The sequence below is a fragment of the Pelmatolapia mariae genome, linkage group LG2, assembly GCF_036321145.2.
Source record: "Pelmatolapia mariae isolate MD_Pm_ZW linkage group LG2, Pm_UMD_F_2, whole genome shotgun sequence".
In the NCBI taxonomy this organism is placed as follows: domain Eukaryota; kingdom Metazoa; phylum Chordata; class Actinopteri; order Cichliformes; family Cichlidae; genus Pelmatolapia; species Pelmatolapia mariae.
The window spans coordinates 6226411-6242800 of record NC_086228.1 but is presented as its reverse complement, the minus strand read 5'-3'; the positions used below and the strand labels follow the sequence as shown (position 1 = coordinate 6242800).

At 40.4% G+C, this 16390-nt stretch overlaps 2 protein-coding genes across 2 annotated transcripts; both read right to left on the bottom strand.

Annotated features, from left to right (window-relative positions):
* Positions 1–2537: 2537 nt before the first annotated feature.
* zgc:174917 (uncharacterized protein LOC565650 homolog) lies at positions 2538–5029 on the bottom strand. The gene is made up of 6 exons (XM_063488702.1): positions 4900–5029; positions 4442–4694; positions 3234–3325; positions 2986–3125; positions 2787–2891; positions 2538–2687 (listed from the first exon to the last, which is right to left on the bottom strand). The coding sequence occupies exons 1-6, from the start codon at positions 5027–5029 to the stop codon at positions 2601–2603; spliced, it is 807 nt and encodes a 268-aa protein (XP_063344772.1). The 3' UTR covers positions 2538–2600.
* A 2897-nt stretch (positions 5030–7926) lies between these two features.
* Positions 7927–14926, bottom strand: si:ch211-153b23.7 (uncharacterized). Its single transcript, XM_063484512.1, has 7 exons — positions 14727–14926; positions 10878–11028; positions 10331–10474; positions 10011–10139; positions 9660–9890; positions 9282–9407; positions 7927–8932 (listed from the first exon to the last, which is right to left on the bottom strand). Exons 1-7 carry the CDS (start codon positions 14882–14884, stop codon positions 8705–8707), a joined length of 1167 nt encoding a protein of 388 aa, XP_063340582.1. The 5' UTR covers positions 14885–14926; the 3' UTR covers positions 7927–8704.
* Between the last annotated feature and the right edge of the window lie 1464 nt (positions 14927–16390).

Here is a 16390-nt window from a genome sequence, read left to right as displayed (position 1 = left end):
ACCAGCCCAAACCAGTACTCCACCTCCACCTTGCTGGCGTCTGAGTCGGACTGGAGCTCTCTGCCCTTTACCAATCCAGCCACGGGCCCATCCATCTGGCCCATCAAGACTCACTCTCATTTCATCAGTCCATAAAACCTTAGAAAAATCAGTCTTGAGATATTTCTTGGCCAAGTCTTGACGTTTCAGCTTGTGTGTCTTGTTCAGTGGTGGTCGTCTTTCAGCCTTTCTTACCTTGGCCATGTCTCTGAGTATTGCACACCTTGTGCTTTTGGGCACTCCAGTGATGTTGCAGCTCTGAAATATGGCCAAACTGGTGGCAAGTGGCATCTTGGCAGCTGCACGCTTGACTTTTCTCAGTTCATGGGCAGTTATTTTGCGCCTTGGTTTTTCCACACGCTTCTTGCGACCCTGTTGACTATTTTGAATGAAACGCTTGATTGTTCGATGATCACGCTTCAGAAGCTTTGCAATTTTAAGACTGCTGCATCCCTCTGCAAGATATCTCACTATTTTTGACTTTTCTGAGCCTGTCAAGTCCTTCTTTTGACCCATTTTGCCAAAGGAAAGGAAGTTGCCTAATAATTATGCACACCTGATATAGGGTGTTGATGTCATTAGACCACACACCTTCTCATTACAGAGATGCACATCACCTAATATGCTTAATTGGTAGTAGGCTTTCGAGCCTATACAGCTTGGAGTAAGACAACATGCATGAAGAGGATGATGTGGACAAAATACTCATTTGCCTAATAATTCTGCACTCCCTGTATATTTATAATTTTAATAAATGACAAATTAAAAAGGCATGAACATTTTTTTGTATCGAAAAAATATCGAACCGTGACACCAAAGTATCGAACCGAACCGAACCGAACCGTGAATTTTGTGTATCGTTGCACCCCTAATATATATATATAAAGCAAAAATATGTAGTGATCATGTTGTGTAGATGAGTCAGAGAAATAACTTGATCAGCTGGTTTATTGTGACACAACATACCCTGTTTTTACTGCAAGAGTGTGCAACCATCGGTATCCTTGCGCGGGTGGTGCTACATTACAAGGAATACGGGGAGGGATTTACACAGGCAACACAGTTACTGTCTAACTTCAATACGCGGAAGGGTTAGGAGCTGACGCTAACTATTGTTTACAGGTCAACTGTTACACAGATTTCACGGTGGAATACATGCGCTGTCAGATATTTCTCTAACTCTGACATTAACTTTGTGAAAAGCGCTACAAAACAGAATTCCAAGGAGAGAGAGACACCATCAGACTTAGAGAGAGCTGAGTTCCACCCCACAGGAAAGAATGAAAAAAAGAACACTCATGCAGAGGAGTGAGGTGTAAGCAGTATGTACGAAGATGGTCAGACAGAAGACTTTATGCGCAGTTATAGTTGTATAATGTGAACTACTGTGCTGAAATAGTGTTTGAAACAAATTAAAACTCAAACATACCGTACCTGCTCACAAACATCACTGCACCTCTGCAGATTACACAAGAACTGGACTGAACATCAACCGCTACAGGTGCAGTGATGAGTCCAAATTTGAAGTTTTGGATAAAGCTGTCATTAATGTGTACAGAGGAGGTTATGAAAGAGGTACAACAGTGAGTGTCTACAGCCATCTGTAAAACACGGTGGAGGCTCTGTCATGGTTTGGGTTGCATTTCAGCCAGTGGTATTGGACAGGATAGCTGGAAAAACTCTATGTAACACTATCATCAGCCATGAATTGGCCTCCCCAGAGCCCAACATCTCTCAACATTATTGAAGCAGTGTGGGATCATAATGACAGAGAATGGAACAAAAAGGCAGCCGACATTCAAGGAAGAGCTTTGAATGTCCTACAAGAAATCAAGAGAACTATTCCTGAAAACTCAAGAAATCTGCCTAAAAGAGTTCAGGCTGTGTTAAAGCATAAAGGTGGTCACACCAAATGTTTCGTTTCAAGCTTGTTAGAATATAGATTTCCATTTGTACTACCTATTAGCCATTTTGCTAGGAAAATATACAGAACTGAGGGTTGGCTCAAGCGTTTTACACATTACTGTATATAATAACAGCTGTATGAGCAACTCTGTTTGTGATGAGAATTGAACAGGAAAATGTTAAAATTTAAGTTTAATTTCAAGAAGTAGACTTCACTTCACATTAAATAAGAATGTAACAGTGCTTTGAGTAAAAAAAAAATCAAAATCTGTTACACCAAGCAAACATTCTAAACTGGTTTTTGGCATATTGTAGATGTTTCGTCATTAATATGATATAAAGATTTTAGTTGGAAAAGAGGACTGCTGTGAGTCTCCTTTTTTGTATGCAATTTATCATTTATTTTAAATTTCACAAACCAGTTTATGGCACAAAAAACTCTTTCTACACATTAAATTATTTAATTAATTCATGATATAGTCTTAAAGGAATTTAAACACAGCAAATCATGTCATAAAATTACAGAAATGTGATAAATTTGACAGAAATCTGAAATTTGATTGGTTTATGAAACTTAAACATTTGCTTTAACAACACATTATATTTCTGTAACATATATTAACTCCTGGTCTTGCAAGTTGGACTGCAGTAAACATTCATGTGCTTTTGTTGGAGAAATGATTGAATGCGTCTGTCCCGCTGACCAACTTCGTTGCATGAAACTTCCTTGGACGATCAGGATCCTAAGAAACAGAAGTAAAATAAGTAAGTAAAACAGTAAAACAGAAAAATACAAGATGAAACTCTGATTCTTTCAAAGCAGGGAAAAATGTCGGCCTTACCTCTGTGGGGTAAGCACAAGTGGGAACGTAACGGATCACAAGCCCACAGCGTCTCTTTTGTGATGTGTTGGCATCACTTGCGTGCACAAGGAGTCCATCGTGAATCTATATGTAAAAGAAACAAAAGGTCATTCATTCAACATACAATGTCTTTATCCTCATTTATAACCTTTTAAGTTAAGAATAAAACCGAACTCACAGACATCTGTCCAGCTAACAGAGGGCATAACACAGCTTCCTCCACTTGCAGCAGCTCCTCTGGGATCTCCTGGTTCACTGACAGCATGTTCCCAGGGTGGAGGGCTTGGCGATGGGGCAACATGCCTGAGCAGTGGCTGCCTACAGGAGGCAAAGCTCAACACTGTGAGTAAGACTGCTGATTTTAGAAAGCACATTTTAAAGCAAGTTGTATAAAAGAAAAACAAAACACTAAAGCAGATGAAATACCTGGGATAACCTGCAGGGCACCATTTTCTTTTAGTGAGTCATCCAAAGCAAGCCACACAGAAAGAACAGGGCCGCCAGTGATACCCCAGTACCTGAACAAACAATTAGAGTTAGGCATAGGAAAGCAAAACAAACACGTGTTTGCTTCTTTGTCTGTTGTGTAGGGCTGCCACAAACGATTATTTTGATAGTCGACTAGTTACCGATTATTTTTGCGATTAGTCGACTAATCAGATCTTGCATCCATTGGACGTAAAACGTACAGCTTATTGCACCAGCATGCATCTGCTCTTATATAACTATCATTAGCTTACAGCTTTAAGTGTTTAAAGTATGTGCTAACTAAAAATAAAGACAAGATGATAGTTTATTAAATTTTAATGAAATTTGCATGAAATTTGCAGATTGTTTCGGTGCAGATTAATAAACTCCTTGCTATCTAAAATATAACGGGACACCGGAGTATATTCTCGAGCATCTCACACTTCTGATAACCAGTTGTCTGCTTGACGTTTATTCAGCTGTGTAAAAACTATAACTTTAATCTCAGGCAAACCGATTTACTCAGGAACAAATAAAATACTAAAAAAAAGCCAAACAATAACATTTTTAAGTTATCTAAGTGACTTATGTATGTTTAACCTGAGTAGCGAAAGACGGCGGTGGGTTTGAAAACCACTTGCCGGGAGTCCGGTGTTCTCACGGGCTCTAGTGAGCCTTTCCCCCGGCTAGCTATCGAGCTAGTGGGTAACAGACGTCTCAGAAAACGTCGGAGCGCTTTTGAAAATATGTGGTGTCTTGATAACTGAGCAGATATTTGAGGTTTACACAGTTACATTCTCGCCTGAAAATATGTTAAACGTTTATTTTGTAACCCAGAAAGAATAATAAGAGTAATATTAAAACTAACTAGCTGCCGCCATTGTTGGAAAGTGAGCTGGGCTGCGCTATGAATTCTGGGACAGAGCTACTTCTTCTTCTTCGGGGATTAACGGCAGCTGGCATCCTTGTACATGCAGTGCTGCCATCTTCTGTTTCAGTCCGTTATTACACTCTTAAATCCTACTACTTATTCCTGCGTCTTTTGTGATCTTACAAAGCTTCAAACGACACGTCGACTATTAAATCAGTCGTCGACGATTTTGATAGTCGACGTAATCGTGACTAGTCGACTAATCGTGGCAGCCCTACTGTTGAGTAAAATTTACCTCATGTCCTGATGCCAGGCCACGTATGAAAGTTCATCTTTTTCAGCATGCCCATTGCTTTGGGCAATCTTTTCCTCCTTGGCTGGTTTGACCGGTGTTGGGTATTTGCAGATGAAACGGGAATCCAGCAGGATGACATCTGGGCCCAAGACGGCTGTAATCACTTGCAGGATGTGAGGGTGCTTGGTCAGGTTCATCACCCATGGATACTGGAGGTGAACATTGTGAAGGCTGTACTGCGTGTACTCGGTACCTGGGTATATGTATAAACATAACACAGCTTTCCTTAGAAAAAACAGGGCAACATTTAGTCTACTAGTTTTAATTACTTTTATGCATATTCGTACTTTTAGAAGATAAATTCAACTCAATGATCTGTTGCTACTTTTTCTCAACTATCTTTTCTGCACCTGCATTGTCTTGTTACCCATCTCTCTTCATCGCTGTGTGCTACTTACCAAATTCCATCTCCAACTTAGAAAAGGCATCTCTTGCTTCCCTCAGCTCTGTCTCATTCAGCACAGGCAGTGCAGAGAGGAAGCCCTGCTGGTTGTAGCTCTCTCGCAGTTTCTCTGTGGATGCAGTCATCTCTGCAGGACTTGTCTCACAGACGATGGCTAAGGCTTTTTCAGAATTTATAAGGTAGAAGCTGTTTGTTGAGGTGGTATTTAAGGGGTAGAGAAGATATAGGAAGAATTGGTAAGGCAAAACAGTTCCTGTTTTCCTTCGTGTTTTCAGTGACATAAAAATAAAAAAAGCCCTGCCCATTTGCCATGATGGGTGAAAATAAACCATATAAACAATGTTTGTTCTGTGGACTAAAGCAGATTCAGAAAACACCCTACAGAGGTGCAAAACTGACTTATTTTTCTGGAGTGGCAAAACCACAGTAAAAAAGAAGAAAAAGAAGAAATTAACTTGGTGAAATGTGGAGAACGTACCACAGGAAATACAGCTGTTATTATTAACCATAACTGCTGGAGTAAATGTGTTAATAGCATCATACCTGTGCACTGTTCAGTCTTCAGTTGCTGTTCCCCGAGTCTGGATCCTAAATGCTCTCCAATGCTTCTGCTGCACAGGTTTATATAGTGTACGGCCCACCTTTCAAGGAACTCCTCTCTCTGTGTCATCGTAAAACTTGCTTACTTTGAAATTGTGCTACACATGATCGTTGTCCCATGATTCACATTGTTTTGAAGTCACTGAATGCCAGCGCGGTGAACGATTCAAAGACAACCAAGGCAGCATGGAAAAAGGATGTATGTGCTGGTTTTGTTATCCTGGAGCCACATTTTACCATCAGGAAAAAGAAATGGTATTTTAAAGGTGTGACATGTTGTGAAATACAGATAACAATAACATTTAGAGCAACATGAATTCATTGACTAAGCTTTCCCATTCATCACAACCTTTTGTTCAGCACTTTCTCTTCCTTGTCAGGAATTTACAGAATGAGGAACCGATGAGACAAAGACATACTTCATATTGTGCATAATACGGTGTGAGAACTTTTGTTTTATTTTTCTCTGTCCTTTCTTATTATACCCGTGGAGCTCTGTAAAAGTTTTGAACCAAGCCTCTTCTCCCCAGGCTTGTTGTATTTTTTTAAATCGTCTTGAGCAATAGTTCTCCAGGCTTTCTAAAGATTTCTTTTCGGGACATTGTTGCTTCACTCGTTTTCAGTCCAGTTGTTGTACCTGACCAATTTCAGAGGAATGTTATTTATTTACCTATTTTCTGTTAATTGCCTTACCACTGACCTATTAAAATAGTACTTTTGCAACAAAAAGGTGATTCTCAAAGGGGTATTAGCTGAAAACTTGGCATTGTAGCAGCAGATGAACAGTATCTGAATATCATTCCTTAAAAAAAAGGTAAAAATCCAGGAAAGACTTGAGACAAGATTTCAGGAATACATCCGGTGTCCCATCAGAAATGGTCTCAGTGAAGGGTGGCTGTCAAGAAGCCATTCATAATGAAGGGAAAGAGGGAGAAAAGGGTGAGGTATCCCAAATTATACAAGAACTGGGCTGGCATTCATGCCCATATGTAAACTTCTGAGCACATCTGTGGGCATCAGTTTAGAATAGACATAAAACAGTGAGTTTCTACAGCAATCTGTAACACACGGAGAAGGCTCCGTCATGGTTTTGGGCTGCATTTCAGCCACTGGTGTTTGGGCTCTTGTCCAGATTGATGTGACTGATGTCAGTACCTCTTTTGATTCACCGTAAAACACCATCTGGAAAGCACCTGGTTGGGAACGGCTTAATTTTTCAGCATGGCAAAAATCCCAAACACAGTGCCAATGCAATAAAAGCATAACCTTGTAACCATAACCATAACTTGTGTCATTTTATTTCAATGATAAAAGCTGATTAAAAAACAAAACAAAAACAAACTAGATTCAACAAAAGGTCTTGTGGGAAGATTAATAACAATATATTTTATTCATAAACTGGAAAAGAGGGATAAATGAGCAGCGTAGTAGCAACCCATGAATTTGAGGATGCAGATTGGTTTCAGTGTGACAAACAAACAGCAGCTTCCACAGTGACTTCCTTCTATCACTTTGGTGCTGACAAGCAATTTTCATTTTGAATATATCTGTGAAAATCAATGAATCAATGACCAAATAATTAAAACAACCCTTTAATACAAAGACAGGCAACCTTTCACAGCCTGTTACAAAAACCTAGAAGTATGCTGTGGAAAATCTTGTTTAGGAAAACCCCTCCAGTCACTCTTTGGTGACCTCTGGTTTCAGTGACGACAAAGACCACTTAGCAGTAAAAAGGCGCAGCAGCCCTAACCGCTTCCTTCAGACTGCAAAAACATTAATCTCTGAGGAAAAAAACCCCACTCAACCCTACTTCCTTGTACAACTTTCTGAAATTGCAAATAGGTTTGATGGTTCAGTGCAATGCGTCCACTGAAGAACCACATAAACAGCACAGCTGTGTTGGTATGCTGAATCAATGTGAATACATGTATTAAAATTGATCATCAAATCATGCTTTATTTTATAATGTTTACTAATTGACTAATAACTGCTTTGTATATTAGCCAATTAGTATCTATGAACATTACACAGATAGTTTAATAAAGCCACAACTGTCATTTATGAATCCATATGAGAATAAATAATTTGTAATGCATATATAAGCATTATTATGATGACTAGTATGACGCTAAACCTTATGTTAATAACATAACACCTTTTTTGTGTTTGTGAGATGTCAGGAATGATCATTGATCAGTAAAAGCATGAATGTACTACAAAATATCCATAGTTACAACACCATGGTATATACAACATATGCCATTTAAACAATCTTTAATTGCACAAACTAATGAAAATATAATTATTAGTGATATTAATTATCTGTATCTTTAATCAAACATTACAGATATTAAATGACATTTTCCAAAATAGGGTTTTACAAAAGTGTTGCAATGAAGTGAAAGATTCAAAAGGCGACTTAAATATGTTAATCCTAATAAAAGCATATTTACTCTATATCGGAAACCTGAAACGATGCAAGTGTGATGAATTACACTCATAAATCATGCCTGATTTTGACTAAACTATCTACACAGGCACATCTTCAACCAATATCAGTCCCGCATTGCTAAATTATTAAGTTATAAGTTAAGTTATGTGGGTAAGTGATCGAGTTAGCACAGCTGAAAACTGTCATGTTAAGTAACGACGTCATTATAGCTTCAAAATATTCCTTAAAAATAAAAGAAAGAACTTTCTTCTAAAACTTGTCTGGTTATGTTTGTTCTAAGTGATGATGTCATACATACAGCAGTGTGTAACTACTTCCCTTCACAAACCAGCATATTGGTGCACAAACAGTGAAGCTGTCAGCTGAGGATCTGTGAGGTGTTTGTTTAGCTCAAACTACAGTTTTTGGTTCACTCATCTTCTCGCTCAGTTCTGGTCTCCTACTTCTCTTTCTGTTCTTTTTGTTTCAGTTTCTCTTCGACTGTGAAGGGAATATTTCATAAGGTTGTTCTTTTTACACTATAAGGAAACTTCAAACTTGCAGCAGTGAGAGTTATGTACACACTGGCAAATGTTTCTGCTGAAGTGCTTAAAAAAATGACATGACGAGTTTTACTTTGTCTAATGATGCTTTTCCAGACGAGACTTAGTACTCAAGATCCTTTGAGAGCTGCTGACACATTTAGTGAGTCTGATGTTACCAGGCAATCATTTTCTGTAAACATGGCTCACTTTCCCTCTAAGTCTCACACTGAGTCTTTGTCCCTGTTAGGGTGCTTTGGGCAGAGTGGGTGGTGCTGTTTCCTTTTCTCTCCATTTTGTGGTCTCTTGTCGCCCCCTAGCAGCTGCTGTTCGTTATTACAGCGGTGGATGAGCACAGGGTTTTTGTGTTCAGACGTCTTCTGTAACAGCAGCCTCTGCAGCATCTGTTTGTCCGACCGCTCCCGTCTGAAGTCATCCTCATATATCTTAAGCTGATGAGAAAAACATACGAGATTCCAGTGACAAACACATCTTTAAAACATTCAGGTCGAAGCTGAAAGGGGAGCAGCTGTGGATTAATCATATATGCCTACTACAATATGTTTAAATATATTACACCAATAAAAACATGGCATTGAAGTCTCTAGTTTGACACTATAAACCAAAAGAAATAACCAGTCACTGCATGAATTTTCTATTGCTTTACATTTATTTTGCAAGGTTTGGATCAAGATCAGACAGCAGGCAGGTTTCATAATCTTTGCTTAAGGGATTTAAATATGAATGTGGGTGTGTTCGCCTGTGTGAGTGTGTGCTCTTGTGCGTAGACAAAAACACTACCTGTTCTTGCAGTAGTGCCACCTGTTGGCGCATCTCCTCTCTCTTCTTCCTCAGCCTTCGGTTCTCCTGCAGCGTGTGCTTGTGGTCGTTGTGCTCTGTCTGATATTCTGCCTCATATATCTCAGTCTGCTGACACAAGACAAAGACATGGCAGCGAGCCAGCGTTAAAGCCGTATCTTGCAATCTGCGGACGCTTATTAGTATGAATGTCTGCACGGCACAGAGCCACCACTTGGTGGTGCAGTTCACCGCTTCATTGAAGTCTCTTTCAGCATTAAGCAAATCTTTCCCTGGCAACAGCGAGTCGACATCAATTCTGCTCTCCTCTCATTAGAAAGAGACACATTTCTGGAAGCTGTGCAGAAGAGAGCAGCCCACCTGACATCTTAGTGCCTCCAGCTGCTCTTTTAAATCCTGCACTTCTTGCTTGGAGTTTTCCAGCGCTCCCAGTGGGGAACTGCTGGCCTGGCCTTTTCGGTGATACTCAGCCTCTGGGCTGGTAGAAGCTGGGAAAAAGGAGGGTGAAGGGTTTTGTGCAGAGCCGCAAGACAGGTCAGGATGACTTCCGGGGCCCAGAGCTGGACCTCGCATCACAGTAGTAAAGCTTCCCTTTGATGGAAAAAAAAGACAAAGAGATGAGCAACACTGTGATCATACAACTGAAAAAAAAAGAAAAGAAAATGCACAATGTGATCAGGTACAGGTGAGACCCTCTGACAGGAGCAATACCGGTTTGGCAGGTGTGAAGTCTCTCCCTGGGTGGTGCAACCTGCTCTCCAGCAGCCTGATATATTCTTGCAGCTCTTGGTTCTTCTTCAGCTCCTGCATCAATGCTTGCTCATAGTACTCCTTTGCACTCTGCAATCCCAAATATAGCAATAAATATCACACATGCAAACCACATCTGTTATCGATGGCTATTTAAAACAGCCGCAAGATAACTGTTTAGGAATCCCCTCGTCTGCGACACCCACTTCTCAGTATATAAGCAAATGCCCGGAATAAATCGTGCGGTGGCGTGTTAGCGCTTTAAATATTGTTGCATTTACCTGCTGATGTTCAACTTTGAGGAGCAGTCTGTTGTTAAGCTGTTTGATTGCGCTGTTCTCCAGCTCCAAAGCCTCCAGCCTGTGCTGTAGACGCAGCGTGGCACTGCGGTACACCTGGTCCCAGTCCTCGTTCAGCTTCATCAGCTGTGACACATCATCATCACACAACAGTCATTACTGCCAAGGCCTCCACTGCAGTAATCAATAGCATCGTTCATTTAATCTTTACTGCCGTCACTCTGTCTGTCGTCACAACAATGCTGGCATCACAAACTGAAGCTGGGCACATTCTTAATCTAAATGCATTAGAGTTACCCCCCCGGTTTCCTTTTTTATTAAGAAGCAACTAATTAAAATCAGGAAGCCCAGGTTGTATAATAGTGAAAAATTGAACTCAAATGATGGTTCTTCACAGCTTTGCAGCAATTTTCACACAACACCCACAGTTCTCCTCTGGTTTTCAGAGAGAACTAAATGTAATTGCCAACATCAGCAATAAAATGCGGGCCGGCGGAGGATATGTGCTGGTTTTAATGCGATGCTGTACCTCCTTGTTGACTCTGCGGAGCTCAGTGTTCTTGTTGAGCAGCAGCAGCTTTTCCTGGTCAGTCGAGGTGACTGTCAGACTCTCTGTGATCAGAGTCACCTGCTCCTCTGTGGACAGTAGCCTGTCAGCCACGGGACTCTCCTCCTGCACCCTGCACACCGACACACAGATGCTGTTTACACATGCATACATACCAGAGGAGGATATGGAGTTTGCCTTAAATAAAATCACGATGAAGAACATCAGAAAAGGATTTCCATTAATAAGCCAACACATGTACACTTAAAAAAAAGTCAAGGTACTTTTGAACGCCCACTCCCGTAGAGTGCACTTACAGTGAATCGAATAGGAGCCATTATGCACACCCACGCACACACACACACACACACACAAATGCATAGTCACATTATGTATTCAAAATACTCACACACACACACACACACACACACACACAGCGATGTTCTTCTCAGTGTCTCTCCTGGCATATCAAAGTTTGTTTACTATCCGATGTATCTGCGCATTGATAGCCTATGGAAACAACGTGGGTGATGATCCCTGGAAAATGCACTTTTCTATTGAACTGCATGCAGGAACGAAAAATATTTGCAAGGTCTAATTAGTCAAACTAGCTTCCTTTCTACCAGCTCTGATAAGAGCTCTACTTAAAAACAAACAGCTAAGGGAGAGGCAGTCGAAAGGGGGAGAAGAAGCCCGAGGGTGGGGAGGTGGGGTATCTGCTCACAGAGGAACACACAAAACAGTGAACGCAGGCCGCAGGGCTTCTTAACACAAAAATACTGCCGCAACCTCACAGAGCTAAGTACTACAAAGAATAACAATTTGTGATCATACCTCATTCCCCTTAAGGCTAAACTCCTCCGCAAACACATGCTTTCATCCACTTATATTCAGTGTCCTGCTATGTGAAAATCTGTGTTACACAATTTCAGAAAGCAGCAAGGCAATAGCCACAAATAGGAACATGGAAGTCTAATCATGAGCAAAATGGCACAATGGGTTAACTTTTGAAGCTATTACTATTATTACTATTGCTAGCAAGACTCTTTTTATATATAAATGTGATGTAATCTGTTAAAAATAAATAAATCTAACCATACATCCATTTTCTTCCATTATCCATTTCAGGGTCGCTGAAGCTAGTGCTGTGCAATACTGCACACATGGTATCAATCTGATACCAAGTAAATACAGGGTCAGTGTTGCTGATACAGTACTGATACCTGTGAAGACGGCGTATGCAGGAGAGAGCAGTGTATGTTAGTTCTCTTCTCGTGTCTAGTCTGTTCCTTGGTTTCGTCTCTGCCTTGTCATCAGTGTCTCTTGTTTTAGTCTGTCTAGTCTCCGAGTTTTGTTATCCTTTATCTCCCTGGTCATGTCCCCGTGTTTGTCTGATTTCCCTCTACTTTCATGTTTATTCATCTGTGGTCCAGTCCTATGTGAACTTCATGTGTCTCGGTCTTGATCGAGTGTGCTGTTTCCTGTTTTACTTTGATAGCCTCCTGTGTACCCCAGGTGTGTCCATTCTTGCTTCTGCTGTGCATCTATTGTCTCCCTTTGTTCTTTGTCGTGTTCTCCCTCATGATGTATGAGTTTACATCCATGCGTACATCCCTACAGTAGTTTAGTTAGTTGTTGTTCTCTGTTGCTTTTTAAGTGTTGAGTAAAGCTGTGATTTTTACTATACTTTTGTCTTCCTAGTTCTGTGTTTGGGTGACAGAAACTGGGATTTTTGGAGATTTTGGTGATCTGGAATGCAAATGTACCTTTCTCTAAAGCACTTTGGGTTGGCTTCTCTTGTTTAAATCTGTAAATCTGCTATAGGCTATAAATAACATATGTTATGTTTGTGGCATATTTCTTTTAATTTCCAAAAAATGATACCGATATTATTGATATCTGGTTTGATCTGCCCACGTCTAGCTGAAGCCTATCTCAGCTGTCACAGGTTGAGAGGGCGTAGTCAGGGCTGATAGAGATAGGACAGTGGGAATCCCCCCAAACTTGGCTACCAGGAAGTCAAAGTACATGTAAAAAGGCCCCAGCTACCAGATTCGAACCCTACTTGGACCTACTTTGCGCTAACCTTTATTTAAATAGATAACTTTGCTGTCAGGTAAATCAGTTTCTCTAATGGGACTATACATTCTGTGTCCTCTCGTGATTATAGGAACAGTATTAAGGGAAGTTGTTTTTTTTAAATTTTCATTCTATGTCCAGTGTGACTAATTTTGGGCACCAGCAACATTTTAGTTTAGCTTAACAACGACAAAACAAACCTCAAAAGTTCCTCCAAATACACCAGTGCCCTGTATAACCTCTCTTAGTAACCAAAGTTCATTTAAAAACTATGCTTTTCTAAGAACTGCTGAAAGCCCTGGATAACAAAATAAATGTTGTTAACAAAGCTCAGAACAGTGACTTTTTCCTTGTTCTCTGAAAAGGTGATATTTTGAAAAAACCTTGAGGAAATTCTGCAAAAGTTCCTTTGGTACGTTTAAAATGCTCAAAGCCTGTTCTGAGATTTGAAACGGTTATTATACAAAAAGCAAGTGTATCCATGGTTAAAACTGCTTGTCTAATTTTACACTGTGCCATCTGTCTTATTTCTGGGCTCAACGAGAGCGCAAAGGGCTTTAGCACAGACTGTTTATGGTCACTAATAGGGAAATCAACTACAATGAACCCTCTGCTCTGCAGTTTGGGAGGTGCAGTATGAGGGCAGAAGCTGTAAAGAAACACAATGAAATGAAACGGAGCCTAACTTTAGTGGCCAGTACGGCATTAAATACAAATGCACCCATGCCCAAAACCCTGTCTTGGCAAGCTAACGCTGTGTATTCAGCCATCCCACTGGGGCAACTATGCTCCATGTCTCCCTGATACAGAGCTTTTTCTCTTCCAGCTTTGACAGCCGATACACACTCCGTGACCCAGTTTCACTAAGTTTTCAATCATATGCCATCTCGGAAGGACACCAAAATGCTACTGCCTTCTGCGGCAATATGGTAATTTACTGTCATGGCATATAATAAAGAGGTAGACAGAAAAAAATCTTTCCTTCTTGCTGGTAACCCTGACAAATATCACTCTACTTGTGCGTGGGGTGGCCACAGTTAAAGCCCCACAGGAGGAGGCGGACGAGGCTGTTTTAAGACTCATCATATGGGTAAATACTGTGGTAAAGTGTACCCACCCCCCATTGAGAAGAAAGAATATTAGTCACACACATATGTTTTATATGTACCATAAAATAAGCGTAAGAAACATAAAAGACACTTAAATGATACTTTTTTAAAGTTTGATTTCTTGACATCAAGCAAGAAATGACATTTTGGTGGTATTTCTATTTAAACCAAGTCTTGCGAAACAGTGAACTGAAGCCTACGTTTTTTTGGTGATCTCATGGGAAACTCCGCAGTTACTCTTTATTCCTCCTCTCGCTGAGGGGAACTTCCTCGTAAAACTACACAAATATCTTTACAAACATGTCACTTAAAAGGACTTTATCTACAATGGGACTTTGAGTCTTTTTAAAGCATTTCTAAAATGGAAGAGCTTACAGGCACTGATGTGACGACTGTTAAAATGACACCTAAATATTTATTGTATACCTCGGGCTCTGAAACTATGTGCTTTTTTAGGTGGACAGAAACTCAGCACCCCTTGTACACTATAGGTAGCCATCTATGCAATCCTGACTACATAAATCTTACCATGAGTGGATTTGAGGCTGTGATTGACACGATTTACCGCATATTTTCCTGTTTTTGTTTCTATTTCATACGTAGAAATACACACACACGCACTCACACACACTTACACACTCACCATAACTCTTCTTCAGCTGATTTGGGTTCCTGTTGGCTCTGAGGAAGGCTGCTGTCACTCTTAGGTGAAGCATCTTTCTGTCCTCCTGTTGGTTCTCCTTCTGCTGCTGAAGATGATAACGAGGAGGAAGATGACAAAGACAGCAGATCTCCATCCATTATAAATCGAATATGTAAATCGTCATGAAGTCCTCAAACTAGTTGTTCTTCATACAGCCTCCCCGGCGCGTGTGGTGGAAAGTAAATACTGTCGTCTAGTATTGATACGTAGTGAAAAGAGGAAGTAGCCGAGACCATGAGCCACATGATGCAACGAATAGGAAGTGACAAGCTGTTCCAGCTCTTTGCTGAGGAGGGTCTGTCCCATTGTACTTTAGCTGTTGAAAGCATTGTAACCCCCCCACACATGTGACCACACATTATTCAAATGTTTTCTCAGTTGGCCTTTTTGGTTTAGATCATTTGGAGAATTTGGGAAACTCCAGTTAGTGTCAATTGTGTGAGTCTGTGCATGTGGGTCTGTGCTGGGGACTGCGTGCCCGTTAGCTGAGCTGTTTCTGAATAAGCAATTCAGAAAAGAGTTAATAGGTGAGGAGCTGAATAGATATGCATAATTTATGCATGATTATGTATTGTAGGACATGTAATTGATAATAATGGTAATGCATACATTTATTCATAACGCATAATGACAGAGTCAGGCTGATTGCATTCACCAGTCTGCTCATTACTGGGACTGAGGGAAATTGGCTGCAACAGGTTAATTAGTAAATCACAAGTTCATCCAAGGGACAATCAAGTAAATTAAAGGATTTTTGTTAATTATGTTCCTCTTAGTCAGGCTAAGCTGTCTTTTATTAACACTAAGGAAATTAATTTGACAACCTAGTTTGCTACACGCTGTTTCCCATCGTGTCCGAGAGATTCGAGGCCAGTCGTGGTAAAAAAATGAATTCCTGAGAAACATTTTACGTACATACCAAACTGCAAATATAGTATTTTAGCATTTTAAGCATTCAAAGGTCAATGGAAATAAATCTCCTGATCTTTTACCATGTAACTCATTAACTGATGACTAGTTCCCAACTTCCTTTTTCCTTGTGACCAATAAATATTTTGTAACCACAAGAACAGTAGTGGCTCAAAGAGAGGCAGTTTCAGACTGTTTGTGTGACATTTTGGTCAAAGGCAATAAATCTCAGCAGCAACTTTTTGGCTAGAATGGGTCCCCCAAACATTTCATACACACACACACACACACACACACACACACACACACACACACACACACACACACACACACACACACACACACACACACACACACACACACCGTGGTTCAGTATGAAAACTGTAAACTACTCTTTAAGATAATTTGGATACATTTAGAGTCACTCAGTGCTTGTTTAGAGCTAGATATAGATATAGATATATATACACATACAACACATGCCAGATCTTTGCCAGCTTGCTCGAGGATTCTGACTGTAGCGTCTGACCCATTCGTACACAGATTGCCTTCCTGTCCACACGGCAAGTTATTTCCTTGTAAAGCATGAATTTATAGGTGATGGTTAGGGTCTGGGCACCTGATAACTCTTTAATGTTTTTAATACCTTTTCAAATGTCAATTTCCGGTCTCATTGTACTCATTTCAAAAAACAA

Bases quoted from the DNA above. Each gene is read 5' to 3' on its own strand.
- si:ch211-153b23.7 (XM_063484512.1), bottom strand. From the start codon at position 14,884: ATGGATGGAGATCTGCTGTCTTTGTCATCTTCCTCCTCGTTATCATCT. The intron at 10,140-10,330 runs GTAAATGCAACA...TTGGGATTGCAG, and splicing joins TCAAAGTTGAACATCAGCAG to AGTGCAAAGGAGTACTATGA. The intron at 9,408-9,659 runs GTGGGCTGCTCT...TTGTGTCAGCAG, and splicing joins TGGAGGCACTAAGATGTCAG to ACTGAGATATATGAGGCAGA.
- zgc:174917 (XM_063488702.1), bottom strand. From the start codon at position 5,029: ATGACTGCATCCACAGAGAAACTGCGAGAGAGCTACAACCAGCAGGGC. The intron at 4,695-4,899 runs GTAAGTAGCACA...ACATATACCCAG, and splicing joins TAAGTTGGAGATGGAATTTG to GTACCGAGTACACGCAGTAC. The intron at 2,688-2,786 runs GTAAGGCCGACA...TCTGTTTCTTAG, and splicing joins CTTGTGCTTACCCCACAGAG to GATCCTGATCGTCCAAGGAA.